Source organism: Melopsittacus undulatus, chromosome 5 (assembly GCF_012275295.1).
Source record: "Melopsittacus undulatus isolate bMelUnd1 chromosome 5, bMelUnd1.mat.Z, whole genome shotgun sequence".
NCBI classification, from domain to species: Eukaryota; Metazoa; Chordata; class Aves; order Psittaciformes; family Psittaculidae; genus Melopsittacus; species Melopsittacus undulatus.
In genome coordinates, this window is record NC_047531.1 from 77315318 (window position 1) to 77339373 (window position 24056).

Below are 24056 nucleotides of genomic sequence, written 5' to 3' on the forward strand. Positions count from 1 at the left end.
AAGAGATACCTCGAGCTACGTGTTTGTCAAAAAGAATTGTGACAAGGAAACGCCAACCTTCTGCACATTACACCCAGTTATCAGAGGGGAATCACAGAACTGTTCAGATAGGAAAAGACCTTTAAGATCATCAAGTCCAACCATAAACCCAGCACTGCGAAGTCCACAACTAAACCACGTTCCTAAGCGCCACATCCACACATCTTTCAAATGCCTCCATGGACGGTGGCTCCACCGCTTCCCTGGGCAGCCTGTTCCAGTGCTTGACGACCCTTTCGGTGAAGAAACGATAGCGTGGCACTAAGAGTGAAGAGAGCGAGCTGCGTTCCTTACTTCCACCTGCGCTGCAGACACGGGAAGAGATAGATACGCAGAGAAAACTTGCTGTTATTTGCTGAAGGAGCCTTATTTCTTCCTGTGCCAGGCCGAGGGAGGTTGAAACACACACTAACGAAGACCATATTTCTTATATATGGCAGTTTTCTTTATTGATTGCTTGATGTGAAACAGTATCAATCTGGATTTTTTTCCCACACATTACAAAAAAAAAAAAGAAAAAAGGAATTAAATTGGCTCAGTCTGCAATCCTTTAAGCACAGCCATATTCTGTATCAGAAAAAGGATCCCCCCCCAAAAAATAAACAAAAAAAAACCCTAAAAGTCTACCAAATAGAGCATTTACAAATGCACAAAAACATGCCACTTTGGCTTTATGGGGAAAAATATTGTCTTCTAGATTAAAAAAAAAATCTTTTAACATAAATAAGTTAGTATAATTTCTCAGTGTCTTTACAGAGTTATGTACACAGGTACACTTCAAACTTTTTTTGTTTTATTTTTACATACAGGTACACAGGCAATGTAGAAATACTGTTTAAAGATGTAGTATCCCTTTTCCCTCACACACAAACACTTTGGGAAGTGGGTCAGATCAGAAAACAACAATGTTCAGGATTCAGAGGTAAAGCCCTCCAGATTAGGTTTAAAAAAAAACACAAAAAAAACCAAAAACGCAAACCAAACAAACAAAAAAAAAAGGCACAAAACCCACACACATCGAAACAACCCAAAAACATCCAGTCTCCCCCCCCCCCCAAAAAAAACAACCCAGGAAATCAGGCAATGTAACAACGGGATGATGTTGCACAACTTTTACAGGCATTCAAATTTGCTGCATGGATTTGGGCGGGGGTGAAAAACGTTTGCTACTACATAACGGAATCATCATAGCTCCCACCTCTTAGGCTTAATGGAATAGGAAGGTATTTCACAAGAGGCCTGTAGTAATAGGCTCTGAGCAGGGTTACCACGATGGTCCATTAAAAAAAAGGGGGGGAAAAAAGACAAAAATAGGGCAGACCCACTTAAAGGGACAATACATCTTTAAGTAATTAAAAAAAAAAAACAACCCAAAACCTACACTGCTTCTCTTCATACATTTCTTTGCTTGCTAGATTGTGAAAGCAAGTTCAGATCGGTCACCCTCTTCCACTCCCTCCCCCCTCCCAACAAGGTTTATGTGCTACATAAGGTAACAACTATATACACAGGTAGTACAATGAAGCAAATAAGGAAACACCTAATTGCACAATGCTACATCCAATGCTTTTAGAGGCAGGTCTTTTAAGAGTGCCTAAAATTTTAGTGTTATTGTTTGCTTTTTTTTTGTTGCTGATGTTGTCGGTTTTGTTTTGTTGCTGTTCTTGGTTGGTTTTTTGTATTTTTGTTACTTTTTTTTCTTTTCAGTGCTTGTACAGGACCTCCATCCCATTGAGATCAGCGATATGTATTTTCATTTCCAACTACGCCTTTACATCTCCCTCGCTTCATCGCCGTACCCGACGAACGAGGACACGCACATCCTCCGCTCTGCAACGGGACAGAGAAGGGAAGAAGAGAAGATGACGGGGAGGGAAAGAAAAAAGCGGTTAGAAAACACCGAAAAGAAACGCTATCCGGGGTGCAACCGGTTCAAACCGACACGGCATCCCCGGGGCGGGCTGGGCTGGCCCTGCCCCGCCACCCCCCCCCCCCCCCCCCCCCCCCCCCCCTTCCCGGGGCTGCGCTCCCGCCGCCCCTGGATCCTTCGGCAGGATCCCCCTCTCCAGCCCAGGGCTCGTGTCCGTCGTCGTCGTGTCCCGGGTACCCCCATTCCCGGCCCCGAACAAGCGGTCGGTAGTAGCGGCATTGGCACGGCCGCGCACAGGGCAGCGCTCCGGGCACGGCTCGCCCCAGCAGGACTAATTGGTTGCAACTTCTGCTTTTATAGCTTAATAATCTCTTTCTGCACAATCGCAACCCGTTGTTTGTAAACCTCGCTCCTAACTTCAGCTCCCAAACCCGCCGGCGCAATTTACCAACTAACTCCCTCCTTCCCCTCCCTCCCCCCCGCCCCTGCCCTCGCCTTAAAACAAAACAACAACAACAAGGGAGGAAGGAAAAAAAAAAGAAGAAAAAGGGAAAAAACATAGAAACTAGGTCCAGTTAACCCGCTCTCTTCCCTCTGCCAGCGACTAAAAACAACCCAAAACAAGGGGGGGAGGGGGAGAAGTAAAAAAGGGGGAGGAAAAAACCCCAACATCTAGCCTAGCTTGAGTTTTTAACGAAAGTGCCCGGATTCCCTCTCAGACGCAACTTCATGACCCATTTCTCCCCTTAGACCCAACTTCTTGACCCATTTCTCCAGGGGTGGGAGGTCGCCGCGACGTTCAACGGCAACGCGAACATTGTAGGTGAAAAAGCTTCACCGCGGGGGGGGGGGGGGGAGTAACGGGACACGGACACGACACGGGAAGCCCCCCGAAATCCCTTGTCATCTGACATTATACACCAGCCGAGTTTGAAACTCCGTCCCTCGGGAAAGGGCGGTCCCGGTCCCGAAGGAAGGAGGGAAGGAGAAAGGCAGCGCCGGTCGATCCCAGCCCCAGCCCGGGCTAAATCGCGTAGCCCGGCACTGCGCTTCGCCCCTTGTTTTTTGTTCTCTTAAAGCCCTGCGCGTTCCACCCCTCCTCCAAACACCCTCGTCCCCAAGAGCTTGGGGAAAGCCATCCTCCCTCGGAGGGACGACCCCGCAGCTAGCCCAAAGGGGCCCCGAAGCCCCCCCCCTCCTTTGCAGAGGGGGAGGACACCCGCTCGGTCACTCTTTCTTCCCCTTATTTGCATCGTTTGCATCGTAAGGCAAGCGCCTACAGGGCACCCACCTAAACGGTTTACGTTTGATGTCTTCTCGGGGTTGATTTCTTGGGTGTTTGCTCCACTGAATTGGCACTGGGGGAGGCTTTTGAAACCCCTTCTTCTGTTGTGTTGGCTCTTTTATTTTGAGGAGAGGAATCTAAGAGGGGGAAAATTAAAAACAAAGGGGGGGGGAAGCGATATTAAGATATTTTCCTTCCAGCTGTTTGCTCGGCACCAGGGAAGGGGGGGATAGGTGGGGCCAAAGGGTAATATCCCCCCACCCCCATGTCAGCTATCGGCTACGTGAACTCGAACAGGGGGAGGGGAGATGGGCTCCTCTCTAGGTAAGGGATCCAAGTTCCCTGTTTTCGGCTAAAATCCCTGTCCGTCTTTCGCTTCACCCGAGCGCTCCGAACCTCCTCCTGTCTGGGCAGGAGGCCGAGTCCCCCCCCGAGGGACGGACGAGGAACGAGGGGGTCCCCGTCTAAAGGCTTTTCCTTCCAAATCATGTACCGGCTCCCACTTAACGCGGACACCCCCGCTCCCCCAATCCCGGGACTGCGAGCAGCACCTGGGCTTTCACAGGCGAGAGGAGGCGGGGGACATGGGGGCTCACGAAGCCGGTGCCCAGCGGGACACAGCCCACGGCGGTCCAGACCACGCGTGGCACGGGCGAGGGGGCCGGGAGCCCCGGCGCTGACAGCAGCCGGGCAGGCGGAGAAAAGCGGTGGCGCTCTCGCAGGGAGGGGTACGTTACCATCGGTGGCAGGTCTTTTCCTCTGCCCAGTGCACTGCTCTGCAAAGTCCGTCTGATTTTCAGAAACATCAGTCTTTTGACCTACACAGTGAGTGTCCTCTGAGATTCCCTGAGAACCGACAAAAACCACGGTCTGGCAATTCCCGTTTACATCCAAGCTCTGGCGGCCGGCGGACTTGCAGACAGCTTTCAGTAGCCTGGGGGGTCTGAAGTAGAAGTCGGGCGAGCTCCCCTTCTCCACGGCTTGCCACTCGTACCTGCCTTCCAGCGGCTTGTGATTCTGGAAATCGAAATTCCACTTCCTCTGGCATGCCTCCTCCATCTCCTGCCGATGCTTCTTCAAGTCCCTGTTTAACTCTTCGTGATTCACCGGCCCGAAGAGGTTCCTGCAAGCTGACGGCTTCGGGTACTCCGATTGCCTGGCTTCCATGCGCTCCAGCGTAGGGCTCCCATTAGAAATACGGACGTTTGACATCTCCCCACACCCTCTTTCTTCTGGCGGCGGTTGTTTTGCTCGCTGCTCTCCCCCCTCTCCAGCCGCCGCCTCCTTCTCCTCCTCTCTGCCTTTTATTCCCGGGCACTGCTCTGCGAGTCTCCTCCGCGCCTCCTCTCCTCGCTGCCCCGCTCACCGGCCCCGCCTCGGCCCCGCTCGCCCTCGGCCCGCGGAGAAGGGGCGAGGAGGAGCCCTTGCATAAGCGCCGGCCCGGGGGGGAGCCCCGAGAGCCGCCGCCGGAGCCGCCGGCGGGGAGCCCCGGGCGGGTGGAGAAGCGGAGCGGTGCGCGGCCCTCCTCGGCTCCGGCTCTGCGCTGCCCCGCCGGTGGTTGGTGGCGATGTCCCCGCCGCTCGCACAGCCGCCGCCTCGTAGTAAAAGCAAGACGGAAAAAAACAAGAGGAGACGAGCCCTTTTCTCGGTTGCCCAATATGGCGATTGAAGGGAGGCTGACGAAGAAGAAAGTGATTGACAGGACGAGTCTATTTAAACAGCCCGGCCGAGCCATTGGTTACAGCAGCGGGCGCCGCCCCGTCAGCCCGGCCCTACCTCGCCGCCGCCGCTGACTCTAAAGGTGGGCTGGGCTGAGCCTGACTGTGCTGGGCTGCGCTTAGCTGAGGTTGGCCGAGCCGTGATGGGGACAGGGAGCAGGAGCGATAAAGGCGAGAGGGCTTACTGCCTCCTTACCTCTGCCAACCCCGGGAGCGGTGGGATTTGTGCCCCCCACTCCCCAGAAAACCTCACCGCACCCCGTGTGTTGCCCGACAGGCTTGTCTAGTGGTAGCAGCTGGGTACGTTTTGACTCGGTCTTGAGACCCGCTCTGGTTATCCCAGGTTGAGCTCTTGGGATGCAGCCCCCTCCTCTTCCTCCTTCCGAGATCCGGACCTGGAGGCAAGCTCGGGGCTACCGGGAGCCTGTCCTCCTCCTCTCGGGATATACAGGGGAGAGTATCACCCTGACTCCACAGCACCCAGACCCCACGGGCTGATACTGGCTCCCGGGGTGGAAGGAATCACCTCTTGCTGCCTTCTCAGCAGAAAAACGACGAGGTGAAGAAATGGCTTTAAAGAAGCCTCTGCAGGGATTTCAGATCTCGGCAAGCAGGGAAAAGAAAACAAAAGAATTCGGTTTTGTCCTGTTTGTGTGCTGGAAGGATTAGGTGAGCCAAGAGTCACAGCCAGGGATTTTCTAAGCAACTTCCTCAGATAGCCACAGCAGGTATGGTGGAGATAAGAGCAACACAAGAGTCCTCCTCACTACCTTCTATACCTCCAGCCCCTTCCACAGCCAGGTTCCCCCCTCCAGGCAGGGCAGCCCCCTCAATACCTTGCAGGTCACTGCAGGTCCTCTTAAGTGCTGAAGATTTTGTTTTTTCCAGAGGCCCAAATCCAGGGCTTGAATCTTTGGAGAGTTGGAGGCTTTTCACACCAATCCATCTGGCCAGGTGTCCTCTGCAAGCAGAGCATCCCACTCCAAATTTTGTTTCTGGGGGCACTGTACTAGTGATAGGCTGTCTACCTCAACAAGGCAGGGGTCAACACAACTGGGTTTAACTGGCTGAGAGAAGAGTCAACTGATTTGGCCTTGAAAACATGGAGCTTTTATTTACCCTGAGCTTTACTTTACATTTACTTTACTCACTACAGTTTAGGGTCTACAGCTTTGATGGGCCACTGAAACCTTTGCTCTTGTGACCTGATTACACTAGACTCTGCACACACTGATGTGGGGACAAAACCATTACTCAGTGCTCAAGCCCAGGCCACATCAGCCTGCTTGTCTTCAACAGCCCCAAGGTAGTAGCCCCTGGCCCCTGCTAACACCACTGACCTGAGTAATCTCAGCATTGCCAGACCCAAGCTCAAAAACATGATGTGCACAGGCAATGAAAAAAGGAAGAACACAAATGAGATTGGTTTAAAAAGCACAAGGCTGAAATAAAGTATTAAACATGTTATTTTCCTTTGTTTGCCAGGTTTTTCAGCACTCAGGAGTTGTTTTCCAATTCCTCTCAACAACTGCAAGTTCTAGCAACTCACTTGCAGAAAATTAAAGCTGACATTCTCATGTCTGCAGGTGCCGAGACTTTTTTGGAGTTTCAGGGCCATGATCAAACTTCATCAGGTGGCAAAACGGGGCCTGTTCAGCTGCTTGATTTGCAGGATTTCGTCTTCGTTTCTCCAGGCTTTCCTGTCTTTGACTTCCATAGCCACCAGCAAGGAAGTGCCATTTCAAATTTCACTTTCTCTGTCAGGTATGGGACAATTGGCTTGTTCTATTGTTCTACACAAGAGAGTCGTTGTAGGCTAAGAAAGTGATCCGCAAAATATGCCCGGGGGCTCCCTGAAGATTCGCCCTGCTGATGGGGGCCTGCCTGCTGGGAAGCTGATGAATGTCCCACCGGAACGTCCCTCCTTAGATGAGGAGTTCCCAGTCCCTGATCCCTGGAAGTCACTGCTTGTCTCCTGAGTCCACGAAGGAGAGGCAAAACCCTTGTCATTTGGATTACAACATTGTATAAGAGTAGGAACACTTACGGGGGGGGATGGGGGGGGGGGGGGGGGGGGGAGAGAGAATAATAATGGGGTCGAAATGTTGGAAAGACTGCGTGCCCCGCGGGTAACAACCGGGAACACGACTGCAGTGCAAAGGAGCACTGATTTATCTGCAGCTTTTGCGAAAGAAACAAGTTACTGTAGGAAAGAACCTTCTTTCTTGTTTTCTGTTTAACCTCCCCTGGCACAAGGGCCCGGGACTGAGCCCCTGGATGCTGTACAACTATATTGAAAACGACTAATTAAAGCCAAAGGGGCGGGGGGAGGGAATAATTTAAGCACTGATGGAATCAAAAGAGAAAATGCGAGAGGAACGCTCTGCGCTTTGGCTTATCCTTCTATTCCTTCTCCTCCACACCTCTCCCCTTGCTCTCCGAGGGGCTGGGGGGAGACAGGGCCTGTACCCCCGCAGCCGCGGTAGCCCCTCGCCTTAACGTGGGCTGCGCGTCCTCGAAAACGTTTGGGTCGTTAACGCGGGCAGCCACCCTCTAAAACGTTTGGGACGCGATGGGACAAAATGATCAGGAAAGGGGATAAATTAATGGGGGGGGGGGGACGGGACGGGGACGACACACACACGACACAGCAGAGCGGACCCCCGTGGGGGGAGAAAGCGGCTGGAGCATCGCGGCCGTTTCGGCTCCCCCCCACCCCATCCAAGTGCAGTCTCGCCAATCCACCTTAAATCGCTGCGGCTGCAAAGGAGAAAAAAGGCTGTGTCTGCAGCGACCTTGCCATGATCTAAAGTGTTTTGTTTACAGTCAGGCCCCCCCGATGGCTGCAGCAAATCGTGAGAGAGGCAGGCGCCCGCCCGTAGTAGCAGCGAAGCGTGAAGAAAAAAAATACAGGAAAAAAACCCCAACCCAAAGCAAGCAAACCCTAGAAAGCCCCGGAGTAAAGAACTGGAAAGATCAGAGCGCCATCGTCTTGCAAGAGAGGGGCACAGCAGCGGGGAGGAGGAGGGGAGGGTGCGCGGCTTTGCGCGGTCGCGCAGTGAGATTCGGGTGAGGAGGGGGTAAGGTCGCGGAGCGTCCTCAGAGCTGCCGCCTCCAAAAGCCAGGTTTTATCTCGCTCTGTTGCCGTTTCTGCTGAAGATGCAGCCAGACGAAGATCGGAAGAAGATAGTAGAGAAAGAAAGGAAAACAACTGCAGAAAAACACCCCCAAAGCCCAACCAACACTTGGAGGAGTGAACCAGGAGGGAGGGAGGAGTGTTTATAGGGAGGGCTGTGCGAAGAATGTCCTGGCTCCTCCAGCAGGCTCTGAACACCCTGTCCCCTCTCTTCCCAGTACCCCGTGCCTCTCTCTTGTTTGGGCTTTTCCACTGGCAGAGCTGCTCGCTGTTTTTCTTTCCTCCAGAAATGCTTAGGCAAGCTTCCCGCCCTCATTTTGGCCACCCTCCTTCCCCAGCACTTTATAAGGTTGTCAAGTGAACCGGCAAAGCACATCTAAACCGCACACATAAAGCATCAGGGTTGTTTGGGATTTTCAGTATTCCCTCTAAAACTACCTGAAAGGAGGATGGAGTGAGGAGGTGGGTGGTCTCTTCTCCCAAGTAACAAGTGTTAAAACAAGAGGAAATGGTGTCAAGCTGTGCCAGGGAAGATATTAGGAATATTAGGAATTAGGAAATGGATATTAGGAACAATTTCTTCACCAAGAGGATGCTCAGGCATTGGAACAGGCTGCCCAGGCCAGCGGTGGAATCACCATCCCTGGAACTGTTACAAAACTGTGTAGATGAGGCCCTCAGTGACATGGTTTAGTGGTGGACTTGGCAGTGCTGGGGTGACGGCTGGACATGGTAATGTTAAAGATCTTCTCCAACCCAGCTGATTCTGTGATTCTTGCAAACAGTGAGGAAACTGTGAATAACATCTGCGCTCTGCCATGGGCTGCATCTTCCAGTGTTGAGAATGAAGATGGCACGGGCATGGTGTGACTTTTGAAAGCCAGAGGCTTGAGGAATTTTGCTTCTCACCACCCTTGCTGTCACTGACCTGAAGCTGTTTCCACACTCCTCCAGTTTTCTGGGCAAAAAGCTAATTTTCTCGAGGGATGTGAGGTGAGACCACTGTGAGATTCGAGGTGCAGGTCCTGAGAATTTACCTGTGTGCCCTGGGGGTGTTTGTAACGTGCTTAACTGGAGCCCTTCCCTTCTGGGCAGGGTAAGAGCTCTGTGAGGTTCAGCAGCAGAGACCGCCGGGGAGGAAAGAGCCATTTTAGCTTAGAAAGGCGCTGGGACATCATCCCAGGACGGGAGCAGTGCCGAGGCCCGGAGCTGCCAGGGAGCTGCTGCTCGCAAGCCCCGCGGTGCAGGCAGCTGCACTCAGCGCGGGCAGAAGCCAGGCGGAGTTTAAGACCTTTAGTTCATTTGATGTAAACTCTAGAGGGAGCCTAAGGACAGAGATGAGGCCAGCGCCAGGACCCGGCCTCTGTCCTGACAGCATCCCCCAGGCAGGGTCCCCGCTCTCATCCCGGCAGGCCTGCACATTCACACAACAACTCTGCTCGCTGTTTCCCTTGCTGCAGGTGGAGAGCAGGTTTGGGCCCTGTCACACACCTGCAGAAGCCTTGGATGGGACCAGTCCAGGGGATTTTGAGCACTTGAGAGGGTGCTGGCAGGGGGTGCATCTTAGGGTTGTCCTTAATGGGGTTTAGTTTAAAAATCAGAAATGCCTTCTCTGCACTAGTGAAGGGGTTGGTCTCACCGTGCCGTAGGGCAGGTTGTACAAACAGTTATGCCCATATAAGACACAAGTTAAATTATTAGCACTGGAAGTTACTAATTCTTTTCTCTCTGAAGCTTTCTGGTTGTCACCACCCTTCCCTTGACTTGCTAAAGGAGCAATCCTTCCAAATGACCCTGATCTTATCTCAGGGAAGAACCTCATGGTATGGCTCAGGCCACTTTCTGGTTTTCATTTTGCTTCAAGTGTAAAATAAGAGAGAGAAGCAGGTGGAGCTTTCATTTTCACACCAGGGATGTCAAGGAAGAGAATGCTCATATGCAGTCCCTAAAAAGAAACACACACACTTATACTGAACTACCCCAGCAAACACTATAGTAGAGGTAAGGCTTATATCAGTAAAAATAATTACTGGCCTAATATCCCCAAACAAAACACACCATATGAACAAAAGCATTTTCAGGTCAGTATACTCCATCTCATTTAATATATCTCATATCCCTTGCCATTTTGTTAGAGTAGCTATTTTTTTGGCATAAGAAGCTTAACTAGAAGTTTCTCATGGCAGCTAAACAGACCTTTTCCCTCTCCTCTCTTCTCCCCCATGCCCTCACCTCCAATTCTTTTCCTTTCTCTCTCCCCCCCAGTCCCAATGTAAACTACATAGGATACTCTCAGGTACAGATGAGTCAGGCAAAGCCCTGTAGTTCACTGTGTGGTTGAACTTTACAGCCAAACAAAGGGCCCTTGCCTTTGCAGCAGCTGTACCGCAGGCTGAAGACAAGCCCTGTTCAAGGGATGCATGCGGTCCAGCTCCAGGAGTGCACTCCTGCACAGACCCCATAAAGCATCCAGCAGCACTTTGTCCCCTCTGCTGGGTATGGGGAGGATTAACTGCTTCTTGCTTGCAAAGGCTGCCCCACACAGAAAGTATGATGCAAGAGCTAAGTAGCAGTAATAATGATGAACTGTTATTGTTACCTCGAGATTAACCAGCTTTCCAGCCACTTGCTCTGCGCCCTACGCCTTTAAGAAAGTTTCTCAACAGATGAATTATATTCAGTGGAAATGAGTTGTCCTGTTTTTGTATAAAGCCTGAAGTGAACCTTTCTGGGAAGGGGACGATATTTTGTAGCAATGTTTTCTCAAGTACAATTCTTTAGGTTCCCAAGTGATGACACATTGTACAGCAACGCTCTTGGCACAAGGCGTTCAGCTGTGAGAAGGGACACTGGCCCTGTTTCTTAAAGCCATTCATTAAGTAAAAAACACTCTATGTCATATGTTTAAATGTTTAAAGGTTTTAGTGCATGAAATTATATGGTGCCTGGGTATTTTTTTCATTTCTTTTCCAGGATGCAGCACTAAACTCTAACTCAGTTACTGAACACTGTTGGAAGGGGTGGTTATTTTTCAGTAGTGTTGCATTGTTTTCATTTGGTAGGGTCTCAACTTTATGCAATAGGCTTTTTCAGAAATACAGAGCTATGTAAACGTGATGCTTACAACTGAACACAAAGAAGCCACTCACCAAAAAAATAACACAAAAACATCTGCATCTGTAAGAATTTTGGGCATTCTGGGTGCCATTTATGTGAGAATGTAGCCCAGCTGCTATTATTCTTATTATTATTTCTTTAATGCCCCAATAAGCTGTATTAATTGCCTTAGGATCAAGAGGTCTACAAACATCTTCCTCATATAAACAGGGGAACTGGTCTGGCTACTTTCTAAATCCTTTAAGGGAGATGACCCATCTCGTAGCAAAATGATGGCACTAACTAACTGGTTCCTATGAGGGCCTGGGACCTGAGTTCTGGTTATGGCTTCTTTGGGTCATGTTGTGCACATTGCTGCAACTCTTGGCACCTACATTTCTCCCCTCACGCTTTTCCTAATCTGTTTAGGCTTCATGCTGTTCAAAACACTTTGACCAGTACTGGGAAAAATGGGGCTTCAATCTCAGTCAAGGTCTCTAGGTGCTAGGGTAATTACAACTATAACCGTTCCCATCACATTTCAAGCTTACTACAGGTTGGTTGTGTTAATCAACCCAGTAAGGGAATTGTACAGCTCCAGGATGCCAAAGCCAGGGCATTAACCTACAGCAATGTGATATTATTTCAGAGAAAAATTGGAAGTGGATTCTGCAAGCCTCTGGTAACAAGAAAATCATTATGAGGTAGGTGACAGACACTGCAAGACTAAAGAAACCTTGTCATCCAAGTGACCCCACACTGAAACCAAACACGGACTTTTGGGGGATATAGCACTTAGGAAAAACACCCAAATAACCCAAGAACTGTCTTTAAGTTAATCTTCTCATAAGCAACCTGCATATGAGGTTCATAAGGATCCCTCCCCCCTTTTCTCATCTTTCTAAGAACTGGCAGCCCAGTTGCCAGTAGCCAGATTTACAACTCCTTGCTCCTCACCAGAAGTGCTCTACCACCAGTGGTGGTCCTGCCAGGGCAAGAGCCAGCTGAACCCAACTATGGGCTGCCATCAGTGCTCCTAACCCCATCCAAGGCTGTTCTGAACCAGCCATGCCTAAACTATAAGCTGGCAAGCCAAAGGGCAAAAATGGTGTCACTGAAGCCAGTCTCCTGCAAAATTCACTGGGGCCATGATTTCAGTTGCTCATGAGAAAGACAAGAAAAGAGAACCCTTGTATTTACCAGCATGTATTCTGGGTTTCCCTCATAAGGAGCTAAACATTTCTCAGAGCAAAGGCTTAGTCTGCTCTGGGTTTTGACTCTAACAAGCTGCCTGGTTACTCCCTTTGTTCTGACTGCCAGCAGCTAAACTGGAACATCTATTCCAAGACAAGCACCTGAAAGCATTACTTTGAAGGATTTGACACCTTGTTATCTCTATCTGAAAGGCTTTTGGAGAACAACTTTCACTCAAAACAGTTTGCAAAGGACAAAGTTAGTTTATACTTAACAGCTTACTTGAATGGCAATGACAAAACATAGCTGGTACTGTGAGAGGCAATTCTTTGCTGTTGCCCCTTCACCCCAAGTCAGCAACAAACAGGTGGCAAATCACAGAAGCAGCAATAGCAATAACTGACTCAATAACTGCTCTTCAGATCTCAATAACAAAGTCCTAAAATAAATGCTGTTCCTGGTGGTCTCCATTACTCACAAGCCATATGCAACCTCTCAGAAATGCTTTGCCCTTCTCAAACAATGAAAACTGCCAAAAAATAACCCAGCCTCTCATCTGGCCTTGTGAGTGTCTGAACACCTTTTGAGCCTACAGCAACCGTCACGTCAATTAGCCTTAAGAATCCGTGAGCAGACAAAACTTCTCAGGCCAGTGAAGAGCCCTTTCTAACATGCTCCTTGCTACTCTTCAGAGCAAACTATTAGACCTTGCTAGACCCTTCCTTCAGGTTGCCTCATTCTGCTGTGGTTGGTTTGCTCAGCCCCAGAGTTAGAAACAAAAACCCCAACTCTCAGCACTCAGCAATCAAAAGAGGCTAGTCAGCCACCCACCAGGCCAAATTAAGCCTGCTGAGAACTCAGGGCCAACTCCTCAAAGGCATGCAGGTGTCTAAATACCTTTGAAGACCTGTCTCTAATGCTCTAGAAGATGGTTGGCAATAAGCTTTCTCATGGTGCCTAGTGGGAAAGTGGAGGTTGGGCTTTAATGAGTGCGTGGCTGTGAGGGTGCGAGGTCGCTTCAGGGTTTTAATAATGCTGAGGTTTCCAAAAGAGTAAGCGTTGGGGTTCTTTGTAATGTCTTCTGCTTTTTGAGACTTCCACCTTATCCACAGGTACCAGGAAGTTGTTCTACTGGGAAGGTTCAAAACTCTCTAAAGAAGCAGTAGCATGGCTTCAGGAACATGAGCTTTAAGACAAAAACTAATTGTCACAGAAAAAGAGTGAGAAGTTCTCACACTGGAAACCGAGGTCAATTTTGGCTACACCAGTGAAGGGCTGAATCCAGATCTGAGCATATGATCCGAACAACCATTTGGGAAGGAAGACTTTACAAAGGAAACTAGCTTTGGTTCAATGTGAATGACTTCAGCACCAGGGCACCTCAACTTCATTACAATCCTGCAGGCTTCCAAGGTCATATTCTCAGTAATAATTACAGCAAGATCATGTAACTACACCATTTTTCTGCTTGTGAAAACTGTTTTAACTGAACTGGTTTTAGGTCAGTGCTATCCCTTCTGTGGATGCTCCTAAAAACATTTTACAACAGTAATTTATACCTTATAAATTGTTAATTTTGTAAGGGTGATTTGGTGGAATCTTTCAGTAAGAACAGCAGCTCTCTTGTCTCCCTGCAAATTATTGGTAGAAAAAGCTGATGATAATGCTAATAAACTGTATTTCTTTTGTACATTCAAATATGAGGTAATTTGATTCTTTTCCTTTTCAGCTTCTAACAAGCGATAACAGCCTATACTTCAAAAAGTCAAGTACGATGCTTTCTTTTCCCTAGTAAGCACTTAGCTCTAGGCCTGGAAAAGGGCCAGAGCACACAGGGACACTGCTCCACAGTAACATTTTGTACCTTATTAAAACATAACAACAGCCACAACATCTGACTCTCACATGAAATGAAATGTCTGTCTTCTCCTCCTTCCCTTAGCACACAAATATGCATTTATTCATTATAGTTTCTGTAGGGAAGCCTGCACACACACACACACATTCACACTGCGTTTTTCTGCTGAACTGATAATGTGTTAAGATGTTTTGTGTTGTTTTTATGAATTTAGTTTGGCTTTCATCAAGCTACTGTAAAAGATTCCCTCAACTCAGGGTCTCGGGGGCAAGAGGTTTCTGAGTAATTGGTTGTTCGCATTACTTCAGTTTGGGGGTGCTTCTCTTAAAACCTTGCAGAAACCCATCACTTTTAAGGTGTCTCATACTGGGCATCTTAAAGCTGAGAGACTGCTAAGTCACTCTGGAAAATATTGGCCTGGAAGACTTCACCCATCTGTGCAAATACACTACAAGCCAATTAAACCAGCAGACTTCACAATTACTTGCAGATTTCCACAATCTGACAGCAGCAAGCAGATACAGCCTATATTGCATAAGGGAGTTGTCACAAGCCAGCATGCCCCGTAGCCTGAGAGAGCTCCCCAAAAACCTGGAGAAGTGGACATCATGGTGTGGTCTGAAGATGGGCATACACTGCTCCTCAGCTTCAGGGGGACTGCAAATGGACGGTCTCCCACCCCAGAAGCCCCATGACACACAGCTGAGCTCCTGGCCCTGGTAGGGCATGGTTAAACATTACAATTTGTTGTGCGATCCCCTTCGCAACTTCTCTACAATGTCACAAAGACAGTTTAAGAGGTTTCCACCCTTTGCCACCCTTGGCCACTGGTTCCCACCTCAACTTTAAGCAAGGTATTTAAAATGAAACTGAAAAGATAGAAAAGAAAAAAAGAATGAAAAGACTGTGAGGGAGGAATAATCCACATGATTTTTCAGCTCTGCTGCAAATAGTTACACTTTCTTGACCAAGGAAGAGAGAAGCGGAGGCCAAAATGTGTCCTTTCCTAAGGAAGGAAAGAAGATACTAAACTCAGGAGTAGCCCCAGGACTATTTCCCTAAGCTGTTTCAGCATACATTTCCACTAATGTGATAGCAAAGGGGAACAAGGGTTTGGAGAAGAGGGAAGAGGGAAGGTGAGCAGAATGATTCCTGTGCCACCTCCCCATCAGAGTGTTTATAGGCGTCTGACTTCTGCTGTGGGACAGTCTGAAGTACTCAAAGGCTCAAAAGTACTTAAAGTACTTTGAGTACTTACTACTTAGAGTACTCAAAGATACTTAAAATTCGAAGGAGGAGGATGGTTTTCCCCTAACAGCTGATCTGAAACAAATCACATTAATTCAAGCTTCAGGATAACGTCTTAAAACCTAGGCCTACATTATTTTAAAAAACCCCACAAAACTCTTAGGATCTGCTTCAATGTTATGTTCTCTCCACCATCACTATTTCCATCTGCTCATTCTCCCCCTGATTTCACCTTCCCCCTCTGTGGAGTGGATGCTGCTGTTTGGTATCCATGATTTGAGCTCATTGAAGTGCCCCAGGTTAAATTAAAAAAGGAGGGATAGAGGGTTTTCGATAATCAGTGCAGCTCCCAGGTCTGGTTCACAACACAACCTATGCTGTGTTAGCAGGACCCACAGGTTAATAGAGGGTAGAGCAGGGAAAGACACTGACTCTTTCTGCCAGTGTGGCATCCACACATGGCACTAAGTGCCCAGCTGTGCAGGGGACTCTCAGTCCTTGACTGGCCTCAATGGATCCCTGACCCACAGACCGTACTCCTGGGTATTGTGGAGGGCAGTGGGATCCAAATACCTCGTGGCTCATGTTCCACAAATGAGATGTTTCCACTAGCTGCGAGGTTGCTGGATCCCACTGCCCCCCAAGATGTGGATGGATATGTAAGGAGGAGGTCTACTGGAGCCAGCAGTCTGAGCAAGGGTCCAACTAGGTGGTTAATGGGAAAGCCTGAGATGACAAGCTCTGGCCTGAGAGCTGCTGCTCTCAAGGCCTGTCTTAGTCATTGCTACCCATGGTTGCTGCAGGCTCTGCTGGAAACCACAGAACTGCAACAAACACCAAGCTCTGCGAAAACCTAGAAACCTGTTGGAGGAGGAGATGAGAGAGGTAAAACCTCACTACGTGGTAGTAGCCAGTCTATTTGGGATACCCAGCTCACCCAGGTGAGGCTGTGCCATTTTGGCTCTGGGCTGCAGAGGAGATAGGTGCTCATTTCGTGTCACAACCCACAGCCATGAAGGTGCCCGAACTTTTCCTTCCCAGAAACAAGGAGGAATGATTCTCTCAAATAATGGCTGCATCATCTCCCATAGTATGGAGCTCATACAGCACCTTCATTTCCTATCCCACCTGCAACCCACCCAACAAGCTCTGCTGAGTCACCCAGCCTGGGGCTTCCTCATTGTCTTTTGGGGCTGTTTCATCTTCAGGGCCTGAAATTTAGGTATTTTTTAAAGGATATAGATGTTATTCTCTTTGTCTGTTTATTTGTTCTCATATTCAGTTATGTCAGGCAAAATGAAAATATTTCACCAGAGGAGAACTAACAGACTCAGTTAAGCAGTTCAGTCATCTTGTCTGATCTGCCGTTTAAAAATGGATTCAAGGAGGATGGTGTTCTAGCCATGTGGTGTAAGCATCTCCACAGAAACAAGGGAGAAAATGGGCAAGAAACTGAATGAAAAAGCAGAAAAGTTAAAACAAATAGCTCCTAGAGCATCCTTCTCTATTTGGTTTACACTGTTAAGGCTTATTAATCTGAGGGCTGGGATTTGTCTCTATTGCTGCTGATACACCACCGCTACCCCCTTCTTCTTATTCCTGTAGAGGATCTTCTTGCCAGTTCCTGCATCACTTTCTGGGAATGAGCTGAACTCTTCTGGCAAGCAAAAGATCTCACAGTTTGTCAGCTAACAGTCTGTAGAGGTGCAATTAGCATTGGCTCATCATTTCTGGGGCAGTTTCTAGTGATCTGTGACGATCACAATGGTCACAAAGGACCGGATTCAAGTAACCTATTTTTAGCTGCCTGATATGGGCTTGCTATTCTAAACTACTTACCTCCCCATAAAACAGCACCATCAGAGGACAAGTCATACTTCTTCCCTTGGAGACCCACTCAAGATATGAATCACTCTCTGGACATGCCTGTGTCTATTTGCTGTCTACAGAGAGTACCTACATGTCTAGTTCAGACTGGACGCAAACTTCTCATCAGCCAAAGTTAAGCAAGTTGAGTCCTACCCATAGTGCTGGCAATCTCCCCATGGTTTCCATTTGCAAATATTGTAACAGATGCTGAGAATACATTAAATGCTTTCCTAATGTCGCATTCCCATGTCTGCAATCACAGTAATTGCCTCAGTGAAGTTTTGCAATTGCAAACAAGCAGGAAGCCATCAGCAAAGGAATCTGTCTATTAAGATGTGGCCCCTACTCCAAAAGTGCTTGAAAAGCCCCAGCACATTTCTTGGGCTAAAGATAAAAAAAGTAAAGGTCAGGCTCCTGAAGCAATATGGAAAGTATCCAGAATGCACTCCAGTGATCCAAGGAATAGACTGACTTTTGCTTCAGGACTGTGCTAATTAAATACTGCTAACTACATCTGAATAGAATTAAGTCTAATTTAAGGCCCTTTCTGAGCTCCAGGGCAACGTAGGCTTGTCCTAAAAAAGAAATTACCGACTGCTGACAACAGGTGTCAGCAACAGAAGCAGCTGAACCAGGGCTGAATGTGAATTAACTGCAAGTGTAGACAAGGACAAACTAAGTTCAGCACTTGTTTCTGCAGCCATGATGAAGACCTCGCTGGAAGCATGGAGGAATGTGAGGAGCAGAACAGATATGCACTAGAACAGTCCCGAGTACAGCTACTCTAGTCTCTGTGTGTAGATAACCAAAGCAGCTCTAATTTTTGTGGTGTAGATAAGGTTTGTTTTAGCACCACACATGCCAAAAGTACCTTAGGTTGCCATGGGAGCTCTTGGGTGGTAGCCAAGGGGAATATCTTGCAGAGTACTCATTGCCTTCCTCTTACTTCTTCCTCCTGCCTTGCAGTCCACAGGGATTTCCTCAACAAGGGACTGAGTGTTTTGCTTCTCTTTACCATTTCCTCAACTTCATTTACCCCACAGTTCTCCTCCCTGAGTCCTCAAATGCATACTCCCTGTGCACCATACTGTGCATCCATGTTAAATCAAGCAGGAAAGGTACTACAGACATCTTTGACAAAAGGGAGGAGCGGAACGCCATCAGTCCCACTGGCCCTTTTCCTGGCAGCTATTTTGCTACCATTTCCTGCTGGCTCCTATGCCATCTCTCTCATCGTGTTTCTTTAGCAACATCCCATGTCTCTTCTTCTCCCCCTGGTTCTTTTTCTTTTAAATATACATTTAAGATGTTTTGTTTCCATGCCCTTTCTCGGTAATTTATCCCATATGTGTGCATGAGTCTTCACATGAAATGCTTTTGCCTAAGTCCATCTTTGCAGCCAGGTTTTTATGTTTTGGTTTTATTTTTAATATTTTTTTGCTGTCATGCTCGTTTTCTCCACTGCTTTCAAAACCAGGCCTGTTTAACCCTTTCGACCCCTCTTCCACCCCTCCACAAGCACAAACATCAATTGATGTGGCCCATCATCCTCAGTTCCCTGTCCTTATACTGTCTTTCCCTCTCCACTGGGAGAGCAAGAAAAACAGGTTTGAAGCCTGTATTTGCTAACAGAACAAACCGAGCAGGTTTAAATTCCTCTGGCCTTGTTTCTGTTTTGGTAAAAAGCAAGGGTAAGGGCAGGACTGACAGCTGAGGACATACACACCAGCTCCCACCCTGAGCTGAGCAAGGCACCTGCTCTTCCACAGGCATGGGGAGGGAGATGGGAGCAAATCCAGACATGGTGAGAGTTTCACCCATTTCAAAAGAGTCACACCCATTTACACCCACTCCAAATTAACATCCCTATTTTAATTCACCTTCCTACCTCCTATGAGAGTAATTTATCCTCCGAGTGCCATTATGAAATAAAAGCTTTGCCAAGGGTTAAGGGTGTTGGACCAAGCTCACAGCTTTCTCCATTTATAAGTATTCAGCACTTTTATGCAGGTTAAAACTCCTGTAAAGGAAGGAAAGTAAATTTCTGCTCCTGAGAAGCTATTTAGTGGGTTATGACCCAGACTTTTGTCCAGAATAAAAGCCTGCAATTCTGTATCAAGAAAAAACAATGGTTCGTATGCTCAGCTTTCCACTGACAGCAAGTAGACTTGTGATATTATGTTTGAAGGATGCATGTGTTGAGCACTGCCTTCAGAAAGCTTAAAAGAGTGAAAGAGAAACTGTGGCAATGGGGAAAAATTGGGACCATTGTTGGTATCAGTGTGGAACAGATGCGGCCATCTTCTTGGACACTGCACATCAGGAAAACTTAACTCACCTATTAGATCTTTTGCATCTCCACTTTTAGGAGCTAGGAGTATCTAGCTAAAGATCCATCAGAAAGAGTCACAAGGAATATGGCTGTTGCTATAGGGTGATTAGATTTCCCTGCTTTCCAATAGGATTTGCCAGGGCAGATGAAAAGCCCTCACTTGGAAAGGATGAGTCTGAACTCATGTGGTTCTGAACTCATTCAAATTGACCAAATGTGTTGATTATAAGTCTAATAGCAGAAAGCTTTTCTAAGGGAAGATGATTCACTTGGACCTGAGAAATCACCTTCCATGCCATATTTTACTCTCTTTATGGTTTTGAGTTTTGTTGGGGTTTTGTTTGGTTTAGCTTAGGGTTTTTTTATGTTTTTTTTTATTTTTTTTGTCTTTAAGCAAGGTCTTTAAAATGAAAGTGAAAAGTAAGAAAAAAAAACAGGAAAAGATTGTGAGGGAAGAATAATGCAGATGATTTTGCAGCTCTGCTGTAAACAGTTGCACTCTCTCAACCTCTACCTCAGATAAATTAGTGTGTTTATCAGAGAAAATTCAACTGAGAACATGTAAGTTTGTGTCCTGAGATCATACCACCAATCCCCATTGTATGTTAAGAGGAACCAGTTAAAGAAAAAGCCCAACAAAACAAACTAAATGTGCAAAGTAATAATTGACCATTTGTTTCAATGCCCACCTGCCAACTTCTGCCATCATTCGACTTAGGTTAAACACTAGAATATGCTGTACCCTTCCAGCACCGGGTGGTGAAGACTGCAGAGACCATCTACACCAGAGTCACAGGGCACTCTGTTTTTTAAATCATGGTAAAGCTTTTGATTATGAGTGTTCCTATTCCTAACAAACATTTATACACTAGCATGCTTCTGATGACTGTAGTGACGCTAAGAGTACCAGTCACATGAGAGGCCCATCTACCCCAATTTCCTGTCTCTGACATTGTCTAAAAGCAAATGCCTAGTGAAGAATGTAGCCTATAAATGCTATTTCCCAAGAGTATTCTCCCAAACTCTAATGGTTTGATAGTCAGGAATTTCCTGGTGGTTTTGTGTTTAATAGTCCAGGATGAATTTCCCTTCTGCAAGGTTGTTCAATCACCACTTGAGCCTATGTAAACTCTTAATACCTACATCTGCTGATGATGAGACCCAGAGCTTCACTGTGCCTGATGGGAAGAACTGCTCACCCTTTGTTTTTCTGAACTGTCACCTTGACAACTTTGCTTTGTACTGGGAGAGACAGTGAACAATCACCCCCTCCAAGACATATATGAGTTGATAGGCTTCTACCATGGATGTCCTCAATCAATCCACTCACAGGCTGAAGAATGAGGGAAGCTTAAAAGAGCTGGTTTAATTAGTTGTTCCTTATAAGCAAACAATACTAAGTGTTAGATCACCTTTGTTATCCTTCTCTCAACATTTTCCATTTCCACACTTCTTTTTCCAGGTGAGAAGAGCAGAACTGCTCATGGATGTGGGCACACCACAGATTTGTACAGGGGCAGAGTCAAGATTTCTGATTTGCTCCCTAAAATGAGATGAGGTCTTTGACCTATGCTGATCTCCAGGTGGCTTCCTGTATTACAGCCCATAACTGCATTCCTCAGTGACGGCAGTGAGCATTTAGCCCTTTGTTTTCCATGTGAAGCAAGACTGCTTTATCCCATATGTATCACTCTGTGTTTATCCACAGTGACATTAACAATGTATCTGCACTGCACATTCAGGCTAAGCTGTTCCTTGCTGCTCCTCAGCTTTGACATACCTCCTCATAGCCCAGTGCCTCCGCACAGCTCACTTTTTGGCCACAGAACATGTAATAGACTTGTAACTTGTAGGGCTGGCTTTCATCTAGGTATTGAGCCAGAGGCCAGGAGGCAATATGCCCAGTCCTGCAGGGATAACAGTGGGCATAACTGTCAAGTATAGGCAGACCATCAGGCTCAGATAGCTGCTTACCTGCCTCTTTACACATATCCCTACACCTCACGGCCAAGCCACAGAGAACTTCTGGCCACAGACTGTACTCCTAATTGTAAAGACAACTGACAGCTCATGGACTCTTTTCTCCTCCCTGACACATTCTGAAAGAAACAAACAACAGTGGTTAGAAACCTAATATTCCAACCTTTGTCCCATTACTCTGCCTGTTTGGGTCATACTTAAATGATTCTTATTACACACTCATAATTTTTCTTGCCATTTGCACTCCTTGTTGTTTCCTTGGGTCAAATGGCAAATCCTTTAAAATCAGACTAACCACACAAGAGACCACCCAGCTCCTGGGTGGGCTTCTATAACCCCTGCTCAGCACTGCCCAGGTATTGCTGTACTCTTTAAGCACACATATACAGCCCCAGCTCTGTGGTTCTGGTTTAAAGAAGGAGCTGGTTTTCTTTCCCCTGCTCCCAAGTGTTAGGAGCATACCTCTGGTCACTGGACAAAAGGACAGATGCACAGGGTCCTCTGTCTATCAAGAGGAAGACCCAGGTAGGGCATGGTATGGCATGGCATGCCTTTGACTAGCCTTTGGTTCCTCAGATGTGGTCCAGAGCAGCTGAGGAGCCAAAGACATCTGAAGCATAATCCGCACCCCACAACCCAGCTAGATAACAAGGTTTCTATAGAGAAACCAGCACTGTAACCAGACATACAGCAAATCTAACACGTTTAGAAAGATTTTTATGATTAGAGATGCCGAAAAGAGGTACTAAAATAGGACCTGAAGTATTCTGTTGTTTGGGCTTTTTACTTGTGTCATAGGCACATGCTTTATTTATGCTTGGAGTGACTACTAACTTAATTTTACAGTGCACATAAACATGAACTACTTGGTACAAGATCCATTTTTATGTGAATGTAATAATGATTAATGAAAGAAACCCCAGATATTGTAAGGTATTTCATCTGTAGCATTTCAAAGAGAATCTGATAAAAGACAAACAGAACACAGATCTGTATTAAATTAAAGGGCCCCCACTACTCCTTCCACCCCTACTCATGAAGTCATTAAAATGATTTGGGGAAAAAATGTAAGCTTGGAACATCAGCTTATTGAAAAACTGCAGGATAAAAGAAAAAAAGCAGTTGCTCTCATTGACTTCACTAGGAGCAAATACCATTCTTGTTTCTTAAAGATTCATAGGTTAATGCCAAGGAATTTGGGAGAAGAATATAAATCACTTTATGCTTGCATGTCATGGGCTGTGTTATCTATAACACATACAACAAAAAAGAGGAGTAAAATAAGCTAGCCTAATTTTTGTCTATTTATATTACTAGAATCCACACTTCATCATGCATTTATTATCAGTCTGAAGGATGGGGATTAAAAATAAGGCGATAAAATTTGGCTGTTCATAAAGATTCTTAGATTGCCTTTCTCATACAAGTTTGGATGTGCTTTACTATGAGAAATTTCATATGGGATGAGAGATCAGTAAAAGGTGACAGAATGTGACTTGCAATAACTTAGGCTGGTCAAGTTTTGTGAAAAGCAAAAAGTCATGAGCAGTGGTCTTTTGGTTGATTGCTAGCACAGTGCTGATAATATCTGTTGAAGGCACTCATGTAACAGAGTGCTAAATGGGTTCAAATGACAGAAAACTAACATAAGAAACCAAGAAACACTTAGTGGCCCAGAAGCATAACCACATATATGAGAGGGAACTGCTGAGTCAGAAGTCTTTAGGAAGAGGTGAAGCCCTCCAGAGGCTCACTGGTCACTCAACATGGCCACCGAAGACCTTACCCAGAGGACAGCATGAAGCAGAGCAGTGTCCAACACACGGCACTGGTTTTGGATTGGATAATAGGAAAAGTGTCTTCACAAAAGGGTTGTCAATCATTGGAACAGGCTGCCCAGGGAAGCAGTTGAGTCACCATTCCTGGAGGTGCTTAACAGACATTTAGATGTGGTCCTTAGGGACATGGTTCAGTGGTGAACTTGGCAGTTTTAGGTTAGTGGTTAGACTTGATGATCTTAAATCTCTTTTGCAACTAAAATGTTTCTGTGATTCTATGATCCTAAACTCATAATTGTTCTTTGAAGAACCCTTTGCACAACCCCTTGATATGAGGATGGCCATTAGAATAACAAACAAGGCATAGGGCCATAGTGCACAACACTTTCAAGAATTCTGAGATTAAAATCATGAAGAACAGCAGTGTCTGAACAACTCTCCCTGACACCCCTGCCTTTACTTCTTTTACAATGAATTAGCATACATGAAGAACATCTCAAATGAATGAAAAATAGTCCCTTCCTGAAACATCTGTGCTAATTTCTGGGCTTCACAGATGAAGGTAATTGAACATTAATTTACCCAAGAGAGTCACCAATAGTGTGTTGTAAAAGTTATTATGATACCATGTGCAAGGCTGGGCTAGAAATGTA

General features: G+C 46.8%; 1 protein-coding gene across 2 annotated transcripts; it reads right to left on the reverse strand.

Moving 5' to 3' along the window:
- Window positions 1-462: 462 nt before the first annotated feature.
- CDKN1B (cyclin dependent kinase inhibitor 1B) lies at window positions 463-4892 on the reverse strand. 2 transcript variants are annotated; one of them, XM_034062962.1, is made up of 3 exons: window positions 3746-4892; window positions 3201-3331; window positions 463-1869 (listed from the first exon to the last, which is right to left on the reverse strand). In XM_034062962.1, the coding sequence occupies exons 1-2, from the start codon at window positions 4404-4406 to the stop codon at window positions 3210-3212; spliced, it is 783 nt and encodes a 260-aa protein (XP_033918853.1). In that variant the 5' UTR covers window positions 4407-4892; the 3' UTR covers window positions 463-1869; window positions 3201-3209. The 2 variants fall into 2 exon arrangements, with proteins under 2 accessions (XP_033918853.1, XP_033918854.1); XM_034062963.1 differs by having other exon boundaries at window positions 3932-4891.
- Window positions 4893-24056: the final 19164 nt, after the last annotated feature.